We start from the raw sequence: 12,880 nt of genomic DNA on the forward strand, positions 1-12,880 counted from the left end.
AAGACGTTAGATCACTAACAACATGGAGATCTGACGCATGCTTGTTGTAAAAGTGTGGACAGCAGGCCTGTTTGGAATGGAGGAGTGCATTCCTTCGCTCAGGTTGCCAGATTGGACTTATTTGGACGAGCGTTTCGCTTTTATCGGAATGGAAAGATTTTATACGAAGTGATTCCTTGATGTCATGCCTGAGAAGTTAAGCAATGCCGTGAACAAGTGTGTTTGTGCACGCATATGCTAGTGTGTATGTGGACGTATTGCGGTACGGTGCCATTTCTCAGCTCAGTAGCTGCGTCTGATGAAAGTTTGGCATTTTCTTAGATGTGACTCATTTGCAATCTGCAGATCTAATGATGGGAAAGAAAACCAGGGATGTTTGAAGGAAATAAGAAAAAGATTTGTTGAAATGACTAGAAAAGCAACTAGTTGTATAGTTGTGTTTTACTTTTTGTTTTAAATACAATTTTTTGAACAGTATCTTGTTAAATTAACTTGTAGTGTGTCCTTGAAATGAAATTGTATGTTCTGGTCATTACTTTTATGCCATACTTTGACGGCATTTCAATAACTCCATACACATTAGACAATTGAATATAAGCCTACAAGAGAGTGTTTCTGTTTTTTTATTTTTGTTTAAGGGTGTGGGAGTCTGGTGGTAATGGCAAATGAAGTGATTTTTGAAGGTTTCTCGTTTCCTCAGCTCCAATCCCTGAGGTGCTCAAAGGCGATTCTGCTTCAGCTTTTAAATTTCAAGGCTTACACAATTGCAGTCAAGCAGTGCATATTTGCCAACGTGACCCAATAGTTCCCACTGCCTTTAATGAAAGCATATTTCCTTGGGAAAAAAAGAATAATAAAACATCAGTAAGGAATATTTAAATGCATAACATTTTCCTTCACTGCCTATCACAGATTTCTCTGATGTAACATCTAAACATCTTTGCTCTGCCTTTCGACAGACTGTGCTTGTCTGTCTTTGAAATTTTTTTTTTTTTTTTTTTTTTACCAATGCGTAAAGACTAACAGTTGTTGTTGTTATCTGTGTCATAACTGTATTTATTGTAGAAGTTGTTATGTATGTTGACTTGGTCGCGTAGAGCACAGATCATTTTTAACCCTTAAATTTACTCCTATGGCAACATTTCTGCAAAATAATATTAGCATGTTTACTGACATTTTCAAAGTGAAAAAGCACTAAAAATCATGCTCTTTTTTTCTTGATCATTTTTTTGTGAATATGGTAATGTTTTTTTTCTTTTATTGTTGTATGTTTTGAGGCAGTTTGGAAATGAAATGGCGAATGGCGCTAAAAGGTTAATCGTGTTTGAAAATAATGTAGCATCTATACTAAACCTAACTGATAGGGTTAACAAAAGCAAACATGAGATAACAACATTTTATTTTGCTTGTACAAGTCTTTAAACTCTTTTATCATGACTCGTGTTTCACAGGACTCACTTCTCAGTGCAAGAGTAATGCTGTACCAGGTGTGCTAACAAGCAAGTTTACTACGCTAGAAAGGCCATACATATGGAGCTGATTATGTGATGCAAACATCAAAATGTGTTACTTTACAAATTGTGCACTATGTTAAAAAGTGTTTGGAGCTTAGTATTGTGCAAGGAACCACACAAAAATATTTTTTTTGGACTAATTATCAAAAAATTTATTGACTAATTAACTGCCCTGTAATCATAGTTTGTGTGAAAAGGTGTACATTTAGACTGAACTGGAAACTGCGGTCAGTTTTGGGAGTGTTTGTAGAAAGGTTGTGTATTTTTGATGATGTTGAGCTTTGTAACCAATCACAGCCACGCCAGTCATGCACATGAATGTAATGGCATTTAAAACCGTCTATATTTACCATGAATAATAACATCTGGTCCTTAATGAGCGAGTTATATGCAATCTGATCTACACATGTGTGTTTCATGTTTCATTTCGGTCCGCAATGGCACGTGAAATTGAGCGCTGACGAAAGTTTCATTTTTTTGTAATCTGTGATTTATGTGCTTTTGGTAACTTTTGAATTATTAACTGTTGGTAATTTGTAGTTCTTTTGGCTTGCAGTGCAATTGGTGTAACTGCCAATATAGCAAGGTGTAAATAAGATATATATCTGCGGTAGAGACAGCTATGTTGATTTTAAGTGGCGCATGTGCGAGTCCAGAACTCCGTGAACTCACGCTGAACTGCAGGGCTCAAACTGTGCAAACTTACAGTGACAGCTTCAGTGATGTTAATGGCTGGGAGCACGCTAGTATTGTCACGTTGCTCACTTTCTGGGCATAATTGGAAATGTGTTTTTATGCTGCTCAGAGGGTCAGTGTGAATGTACTGTTTAACTTACTTATGTTTAATTAGAGCTCTCAAACGATTAAAAATTGTAATCGGATTAATTACAAGATATGGCGATTAATTAATCAAATGAATTGCAAATAATCACATATGTCAATATCTGAGGCTGAACCCCCATAATTAAAAACGAGGATATTAGTCTGCATTATTGAGGCTGATGAGCGAATCGTTAAATAGACAATGCAAACACAGTGTTAATTTCTATATGATTGAAATTGTGCCCATCACTGACCTGCAGCAGGTAGATTCGGTGGCTGTATATTTAATTATATTTAATTGATAGTTTATGTGTACTACCATTCAAATGTATGGGGTTGGTTAAGACTTTTTTATGTTTTTGAAAGAAGTCTCATATTACTCACTAAGGCTGCATTATTTGATCAAAAATGCATTATACTTACATTATACATTATACTTGTGGAATGTTATTACAAATTAAAATAGCTAATTCCTATTTGAATACATTTAAAAATTTAATTTATTCTTTGTGATGCAAAGCGGAATTTTTATGCATCATCATTCCAGTCTGCAGCATCACGTGATCCATCTGGAATAATTTATTTAGTAACATTCTAAATGTTTATTGTCAATTTAATGCATTCTTTCTGAATAAAAGTATTAAATTATTTCAAAGCAATAAATTAATTGCGTCAAGTTTAAAACAATTGTATTTTTAGAAACATGCCTGCGTTCTGTTCCATTTATCCCAATAATTTACAAATGAGTCGGGTCATGATTAATGACATTAATTTTGGAATGTTTTATTTTTAATACATAATTAATAACACTAAATTAACATGTTAAATTTGCAGCCCTAATTTATATGGAAATTCTGTTATGTGAATGTAAGAGTGATTACAGTATGAAAGGAATGAGTTGACAATTGTGATTTTTGTCACGACCATGCAGCTTTAGAGTTAAAGGTTTTTTTTTTTTTTTTTTTTTTTTTTTTTTCTTTCAGACATTCTTTGTAATAACACCCAATTTTACCCAGTTGACCTAGTACTTATCTATTTATTGTAGAAAACCGTGGAGCTTCACTCTCTGTTTGTGTTGTTCCATCATAATGAATGGTAATTTAGTCTCTCCTGAACATGGTAACTCCACCATCAGCACCAACGTATGCCAATTACACAGCTAGAACATACAGCGGCCAACATAAAAATTACCACTCTGTAATTCGGGACCACTTTGTCTCTAAAGCCAAGGAAAGCCTGTCATTTATCTCACACTTTTATCTCCCCAACTCTCGAGAGCTGATGAATGAAGAACAATCACCATTTCTCAACACTGGGCTCCACTCAGCAATAAGACAGAGCATCTGTGCGCTCAGTCAGTGTTTTTATCTTGAATATAATCAATTACCCTTTGCTGTGTAAATATAGGAGAACGTGATACACTGCTCAAGTGCTTTGACAGTCATTTTGTCTTCATCTATATTGGTTCTCTCTCTCTCTCTTTCCCACAGACAGATTGGTGTATCGTAGCCAATGACTCAATGACTGCCGTGGAGCTCCTGTATCTGGCTCAGTAGCGTGGAGTCGTCACACCCTGAAGAGAGGAGAAAATGGACAGACTGAAGGACTTGAGAATGCTGGGTCGGCCTCTCAGAAGGTCAGAGAAGTCTTGTCGTTCTGTGGTGACGCCACGCTGACATTCAGTCTTATTTACAGATCTGAAACCAGACAGGCCTCTCGATGTTTGTGCTTTACCCGTGAGGGAAAGCAATGGCAAATTTAGCTGCAGGCAGCAATTATGCAGCCAAGCCCCAATGGCACACGCCAATTGTACGTTGGAGCAGATTTGTCTGGTCATACGACTCCCTTTGGTTACATAATATAAATTAGTTCAATGAATATAAGTAGATTTACCAGTATTTATATCTTTATAGCATTTGGCATCATTCATGGGGCAATCAGGACATTGTGGCAAAGATTTGTGTTAATATGCACAGATGATGTTGCAAGATAGTAACTGACATCATTATGATTGGCATCTTTGGAACTCAGGAACTTTGTTATTTTTTAAAAAGCGCCAAATATTCAGTACGTTAATATTGTGAGGTTTGGCCTGAAGATGGTCTATTACGCAGCGTTAATAACATTGAACCTGATTGTTTAAAATAATACAGGCATTTCTTAGACCGATTATCAAACCACAAAGGCTGTGATTTTCCCCACTTATTTAGCTGCACTAAGATTGGACAAATCTTGTAGGAGGAGTAGCAGAAAACAGTATGCAAACTTGTCTAAAATGTGTACAAGGATAGAAGCGCTTCTGTGCTTGACCCCCTTATACACACTATATGACCAAATATACACTACTGTGAAAAAGTTTTAGGCTATTCATATTTTCATCAAAAAAAAAAAAAAAGTAGTGTCAGTAGGAACTATCAGTTGCAGGGAGGTTTCTTAATGTATCTTGGAGACATTGCCAGAGATCTTCTGGATTTAAAGGAATCAAAAGGAAAGTTTGGAAATGTAAACAAATATTTCCTAATAACACTACACCAAAATAAATTACCTTAAAATACTAATGGCCAAAGCCTTTTGCAGAGTAGTGTGTGTGGACACCTGAACACTGAACACTACACCTACATGAGCTTGTTGAGCTTCTCAATTCAAAACCATCTGCTTTAACAGCTTCCGCTCTTCTGGAAAGAGTTTCCACTAGATCACGGCTGTGGAGATTTTCTCAATTCAGGTCGGGTGTGATGTTGAGCATTGGGCTCTGACTCACAGCCGGCGCTCAGATTCATCGTGAAGCATGTGGGGTTTCAGTTTGGCTTTATGCAGTCAAGCTCTTCTAACCTAGACTCAACAAGTCATTTCTTTATGCTCCCACTTTGTTCACCGGTGCGTTATCATGCTCGAAACAGTCTCAGTTCTACAAAAAATCCTTTGCCTGCTGAGGTTTCATGGCTGTCCGTTTGATTTTAAGCAGCTGTTTTTAATCAGTGTAACTGAGTTAGCAAAAATTGTTAATTAGATAGTGTCCACTTTCTTTTGGCCAAGTAGCCAAGCATTTTAGCGTTAGAATCTCTCACACATCCACAGATGTATTCTGCTAAGCCATTGTCTGAGTTTATTGTACAAGTCTGGTCCTTGTTGGCCATTGTGCTGGTCTTGTTCTTGTATCTGAGTTTAGTCTTGGCAGGAGGGGAGGTTTTTAAGAGCGCTAAAAGGCCATACCGCAGGGAAGCCTGTGACCCTTTGACTCTCCGGCGTGTCTGCGGTGGCTCGAATCGATTCGACGGTGACAGCGAGAGAACCCATGGTGTCTGAATTTGGATTCCCTAGAGACCCTCCTTCACAAAGGGACACTGATCTTGAACCCTGGAACTGAGATGATTCGTGAGACGTGTAAATGTATCCGGACTTCTGTGTAGATCAGCTTCAGATCAGCTCGGAGTAAGAAAGAGATGTTCGGTGGACAGAATTCAGCCTCATTTTCAGTATTTGTAAAGTGAATCAGTGAAAATTGAATGTGGTTTTGCTGATGTGGAATAAACGAGGGGGTTATGACTGACGCCCCATCTCATTATCAATGGAAAATCATTCTGTTGCTGGGAGACAAATCTGTGTGTGTTTTGTAAGCAAACACCCAGGCAGATGTTCTGCTGAATATGTCCAGTTCAAAGTCTCATTTTTCATATTTTTTTTTTATGCCTACCCATCATTTAGAGAACATCTGGACTCTTCTGATCAACATGTGAGATTATGTTTGTGATTTAGACAGATTCTGTATGTATTCTAATTGATAAACACCTAAAAACGTCTTCCATCTATCCATAAATTATTTACTTTTTTACATTTTAATTGTTTGTAGTTCAACTTTTATTTATTTACTTATTAATTTGTAGTTTTACTTTTTATTTTTTTAAATAATTTTACCTTTTTGATTTTTAATGAACTTATTATTTATTAATTTATTTATTTAATTATATTTTTTACTTTTTTGCTGTTAATGTCACAATCAACACATAATGGTAGTGCTAAAATATATTATATTTATATTTTATTTTTTAAATGTGAAATATAATTGCAATTTAAAAGAACTGTTTTCCATTTGAATATAATAATAAATAATAATAATAATAATAATAATAATAATTGATTGCTGTAATCAAATCTGTATTTTCAGCATCATTACTGCAGTCTTCAGTGTCACATGATCTTCAGAAATCATTCTAATATGCTGATTTGCTGCTCAAGAAACATTTCTGATTATTAGCAATATTGAAAACAGCTGTGCTGCTTCATATTTTTTTGTGAAAACTGTGAAATATTTTATTTTTCCAGGATTATTTGATGAATAGAACGTTCAAAATAACAGCATTTACCTGAAATATAAATATTTTTGTTACATTATAACTAACTTGTCATCAATTTAATCCTTTTTAAATAAAAGTAAAAAAAAAAAAAAAAAAAACACACCCCAGAGCTGTCACGTGTAAACAGCTCAGTGAGTGGTTAAAGACTTTAATATAAATTGGCCCATATCAGTCTTATGTTGTGTTTTTACACACTGTGTTCAGCTGCATTAGAAATGTGTTTGGGCTGTAAGAGGCAGTTCTGGACGAGACTCGTGGTGGCAGGAGGATGCTAACGCTTCGGTCAGTCGGGCAGATGGCGTTTGGCTGCTCTGTCTGTGGCTGGATGCCCTCATTGACGAGCAGCAGGTGCTTCGGGGTGTCCAGAGCTGCCAGCTGTGTGCAGGAGAGCGAGGATGGGAACAGGCACCGTCGAGGCGCAGCGGTCATTAGGAATTGGACAAACAAAGATAAATGCAGTCGGATTGGATCCTAATGAAATCCCGTCGCGCTCTCATTGTGATGGCCCGTGCATATGCATTTCCATCTCTGCCTCTTCTAGCAGCATCTCTCCATTTCCATCCTCTCTTTTACCTCCGCCATTGGCAACAGAATCCATTTACATTGGTTTATTGCAAACTTCCACCTCAGCTCCCGCTCTATTGCTCCATCTCTTACCCTGTTTTAAAATTCATTTATGCAGTTGTGAGGAAAGTTTGGGATCAAGCCGGCAGGGCAGCCTCAGTTACCGAGCAAGAAGGATAATTCAGTGAATTAGCCGTTAGTGTCTGGGGGGGAAGGATGGTATCTTTTTTTTTTCTTGGGTTCTTGTAGGAGGAGACAGTCATTAGTTTTTATTTTTTTAGCATTATGAAGAATGTAGACTATGACTGTAGTTTGGGTCGTCGAGTGTTATAATTATAGCTTTGGTGATTAAAACCGAGCACGTGTTCACAGAGTTTTTCTAGTCTCGCCTCAGTGGGATCATAATACCTTCATAAAATCGCTTGTTTTGCTTTTTTCCTCCGCTGTACATATTGCATAATAAAAGTGATGCATACTAGGAATGGAGATTTCACATTGTTGGGTTTACAATGGATGCTTTATCATTGTTTACAGTGACCACTTGGTTTTTTCAGTGAGGAAAAACAACACATAAATAATATCAAAATGTGTTGATGGTTTTAAGATGGATACTGTACATGTGCATGACATATATGTCCAAAAAATGTTTTACACATACGTAAACATGCATATTTGCACAGACTAGATTAATGCATGTTAATATATGAAATTGTTCCAGTCTCTACTAGGTTTCTCATACTTCATATGACAATATATCTCAGTATGTACATAGTTTACATTTGTGTGTGGGTCTGCATGTACAGCACTGCCTTTATTGACTAGATTCAACATGGAAAGAACTGGAACAATGGCAGTAGACGCTTTGATCTGTCACAAACATGGCTGCAGATTCATTATAGATGATTGTCAGTTCAGTTCAGGTTCTCTTTATTGTTCTCTGAAATGTATGTGTGTAATGAGACCGGACGTGTGGGTGTGCGAATTAAGCCTCCCCCATATCAGAGGCTGTTTTATGCCCCTCCATCCAATTCCATGTTTCCCGTGTCTTAATGCATGTTATTGGTCTGCGTCTCTCTCCCAAACACTAATGGGTGCATGCATTGGCTAATAGTTGCATCCATGTGTCCTCCCGGGTGCCATCAAAGATCATTGCAGCCAGGGGAATAATGGAGTCTCGCTCTATTCCGGCTGTGAGGGAGTTTTTAAGAGTCTGCCAAACCAGTGGGAACAATTACCAAATCTCAGCATACAGTGTTAATAGTGTTGGGCTTTACGTAATGTGATGTTTCCCCCAGAGTTCGGTTTGAAAATGCCCACAGGCATGATGGGACCCTCAGGACTTCTTCTATCCCAATTTAACATGCAGAGACAACCATAAGTATGACATTTGTAGTTTATTCTCATAAAAAGTGTAAACACTGTAGCTCTGTGTTATTTGCATTTCAACCCAAGCTGACAACATTGGCTCAGCCAATGGCATGAGTTTGGGGTGGGGCAATTCGTTTGGCCAACCAATAGCAGAGTGTTTGGGAAACCTGTTTGGAAACAGTAATTTAAGTTTATTGAAGTTCTTTTTGATGATGCTTTAAATTGCCTCCCTAAAGTGATTTTACTAACGATGTTTGTTTATGTGGACCTGGCACTTGTTTACCAGTGTTTTAACAATGATTAATGACCTTGAGCAGTTGCAGTTAAAACAGTCAAATATTTACCTCAAAAGGTTGTTTTATACTAACTGATTTGGTAATTTGCTGTGAAAACACTTCTGCATGTAGTTTGCTCTCTCTCTCTCTCTCTCTCTCTCTCTCTCTCTCCCCTCTCCGCTCTCTCTCTCTCTCTCTCTCTCTCTCTCTCTCTCTCTCTCTCTCTCTCTCTCTCTATCCTGATGCTTTGTTTTCAAAATCCTCATTCAGTTTGTTTGGTTCTGTAAGCGCTGAGCTGTTCTATCCTCTTCCCCTTGCTTTTCTTTTATTTTCATCCCCATCTATTTTCTCACTTGTATAATCACTTTTAAATTTAAGGAATAAAGTATGTAAACTGTATGTGAAATAAATAAATAAATAAATAAAATCGAATTTTGAAAATTGTACAATTAGGGACTTGATTTATGTATTTGCTTGTTTGTTCATTCCTTTGTTCTTGTTTGCATTTATTTGTTTATTTCAGAATCACAAATGAACTAGATAAATAGTGACCATCATTTATTTATTTGTTCATTTGTTAATTAATTCATTCAATAAGTGATTATGTTGATTAATTAATTATTTTATTAACAGAAATATATGTAAATATTTAATTTTTATCAATCAATCAGTCAGTCAGTCAGTCATTTATGCAGGCATGGATTTATTTATTTATTTCAGGAACTATGCATTTTCATTGTATAGAGACAATGAATGAGTTTTAAGCAATTTGTTTGGAAGTTTAATTTGAAATCCACCTGGACAGCAGCTCAATTTCAGCAGATGTGACACATCTGTTTACAAATGTCCATCAACTCCATCAGAGAAGTCATTTCATTATCTACTTTCAATCTAACAGATTATAAATGCTATTGCATCTGTAGTGTCACATGCTCAGAAAGCACAGGGTCTGTGTGGCTGGCGGGGCTCAACCCCTTAATGAAGAACTTGTGTTACACATATTGCATTTGAATAAGAATACCATGCCCATATGTTTAGAAAAAAAGTTGAATCTTACGCTGTAGTAGACAAGACTAAAGAGAGAGCGGGAGAGAGAGATGGATTGAGAAAGGAAAAAACGGAAGCGGTTGCTCTCAGCTCCCAGACGCCTCAGCCATCTGCTGCTCGATGGTCCTGCTGGTGGATCCTCCTCAGCCTGCATTCACACTCGCCGGCTTCTGATTGGCCAGTGATGCAGGATGACGCCGTGATGTCATGGAACCTTGTGACGACAGTGGCTGAGCCTCGCCATGACAACAACCCTAAAAATCACAACTGACAGGATTGAGTAGGAGGACTCCTCGCTGTTCAGCGCTCCAGTCTGACAGTACAGTCTGACAGACATCTCGCTTTAAACACTCGTTCGAATGTGATTTGAGTTACTGTACCGTCTGACACACATACCACATATTTACATACCCACTCACCTAATACACTTTCTGAATGAAAAGAGCTTTGCTCTCGACTTGCCCACATTTACACATCACTTTCAAACATTTTGCTTTCATAACAGAAAAGCAAACTTGATAATCGGTTATACTTACAGTCAAACACTGTGGGAAAAAATCTCTAAGTGTGTGTGTGTTATAAGCAACCTCGCCGTAATCATTCAGGTGTGGTGAGAGCCGAATGCGCACAGCTGCAGGTCTACAAGCAGCCTGTCAAGCCGACAGAGTTTCACATCCTCCTCCTAATCTGAGCACTAGCGCTGACTGTGTGCTATTCCACTCCTTTCCCTCTGCGGCATTATTCCCGTTGCACAAATGCGTGCATGTAGCTATTGTGAATCCAATGAGCTGCTGAGTCAGAGAAAATGGTTAAAAGACAATTGGAAAATGTGCATGTAGGTGTTAAGTAGATTTGGCACAATGCATGCTCTGTGTTGTAGTAGCTCAGAAGTGTCTGAAGTTTATTGGCTTTCAGAGAGCGTGTGAGGGTAGCCTGGGTACATCAACTGCATTATCCAACAACACTGAACTTAATGCAGAAAGCTGCCAGGGCTGATCCAGTGCTCTGGTCTCCATCCACTTCCTCTCCGACTCGCTCTTTCTTTATCTCTTCTGCCAGTGTGTCTCATGTATTTCTGAGGGCATCTTTTCCTCTCCTCCCTGCCACGGCTAGGTGGTGTGTGCATGTGTATCTGTGCTAGACAGAGAGAGAGAGAAAGAGAGAGAGAGTATCTCTTGGAGCTGGAGGGCCCATCTGTTTAAACACTGCAGAGAGCTAGTGAGAAACTCTCCCACAATCCCCTCTGCCTGGACGGGGAAGAGGATGTACAGACAGATGCTCTCATCCACAAAGCCCTGCAGTCCTAAAGCCTGAGGTTCTCCGGCTGCTTCGTACAGCTCATATTTCTTATGCTGAAAGGTCTGATGTTCAGAATCTCTGTAGTCCTTTGCAGCTAAAAATTAAGATCAGCAGAAGTCTCTGGACGCTGAAGTCCTGCAGCTGCCTCAAGAAATCACAGTACGTTCTTGCGTGGGATGGGGTCACAAAAGCATATTTGCCTTTGTAGTGCACCTGCCCTGAAAAGTCAATGGATATGTGAAGTCAAACACAAACTGTGAAAGTCCAATAAGCAGAACATGTTTTATGGGCCTTTTTATGGTCAATATGTAATAATGAGTTGATTAAGAGAATATTTTTATCTTATAATGTCATTATGTTGACTATTATGTTGGTTTAAGTCATTTTGTCGTTTACATGTATCTTACGGTACCATATCGGTTATCGGCTGATTTTAATTTGAGATGTTTAGATATTAGATAATAAGAGCTGATGGAGATAATATTTTTATCTGGTAACTTTGTAATGTTGACTTAGTTTGAAGTTGATAAGTATTTTTTTTTATTTATTTTTTTTTTATTAAAGATTCACATATCGTTACCATACCAGTTATCGGCTGATATTATTTTAGATGATTAGATGTCTAGGTATTAGATAATTACAGAGACCGTAAAGGGGCATAACGATGGACAATTATTGAGATGTGAAGAAATAATTATTCAATGTTTTTGTGTTCACTTGCAAAACTTTTGTGTTCCCCCAAGAAAAAATAGCATTTGCTTGCAAAAGTTTTGCATTTCCTCAAAAAACTTTGTTTTCCGTATTTCTCTAGTAGCATATAAAATAACCAATTTTAGCCTTTTTTTTTTTTTTGAACATTTACACAAAATAGTGAAGAAACTTTAAAATCAGCAAATTGTTTGTTATAATGTGAAAATGTTACCATAATGTGAAAATAATCCGATTATCGCATTAACCAGAATTTTACATTATATATTTAATTAAATATAAAGACTAATCTTTGGACTACATGAAATGTTTTGAAAGGGGGTTTTAGTCTGCAGGTTATTTAATTTTAAGTTTCCAGTATTGTGTCAGGAGTAGCAATTGTTCCAATCATAACACTGTAAAATGTAAGCAAGTGTTTAGGAGTTTCTGGCCGTCCATTCTTCTCTATTCTTCTCTATAAACTCAAACAAGTTCCGTGATACATAATCCTCATTCGCTCTGCCTGAGGACATTCAAAAACCCCAAACCACTCGCACAGCCACAAGCTAACCCGTGACTATCGATGTTCTCATTAGCTGCTTCACTCACACAGCCCTTCACTCCTGCTACCATTCACAGAACACACCAAGAACACCAGACACCTTCTTCATTCTCACCTTCTGTGAATTTACACCTTGCTCCCAGTTGGACCCCTGGGCTTCTTCCTCTCCACCGGGGCTCTGATAAGGTCTCACATCAACGGACGGATGCGGGTCATGACTCCACCATCTCTGACATGGTTAAAGCTGGACTCAAACTCCTGACACACGGAGGCTCCAACTGGGCTGAATTTAGGGCAGATCCCTGAGTATTCATCTGCCGCTGAGGGTTTAGTTCTGGTGCCCCACTGAGGGATGAGTCCTCATCTACTGATAAGTGTTAAGAACCA

General features: G+C 37.9%; 1 protein-coding gene across 4 annotated transcripts in view; it reads left to right on the forward strand.

Annotated features, from left to right (window-relative positions):
• Positions 1 to 12,880, forward strand: part of si:cabz01090165.1 (uncharacterized protein LOC100333421 homolog) — a 156,612-nt gene that overhangs the window by 88,850 nt on the left and 54,882 nt on the right. For 3 of the 4 annotated variants that reach the window (XM_042743408.1, XM_042743409.1, XM_042743407.1), the window contains one exon: positions 3,827 to 3,972. The exons of the other annotated variant lie outside the window; for it this stretch is intronic. In XM_042743408.1, the coding sequence (XP_042599342.1) occupies positions 3,926 to 3,972 (47 nt within the window). In that variant the 5' untranslated portion in view covers positions 3,827 to 3,925. The remainder of the gene's footprint in view (positions 1 to 3,826; positions 3,973 to 12,880) is intronic. 4 annotated transcript variants of the gene reach the window in all.

This window comes from Cyprinus carpio, chromosome B18 (assembly GCF_018340385.1).
Source record: "Cyprinus carpio isolate SPL01 chromosome B18, ASM1834038v1, whole genome shotgun sequence".
NCBI lineage: Eukaryota > Metazoa > Chordata > Actinopteri > Cypriniformes > Cyprinidae > Cyprinus > Cyprinus carpio.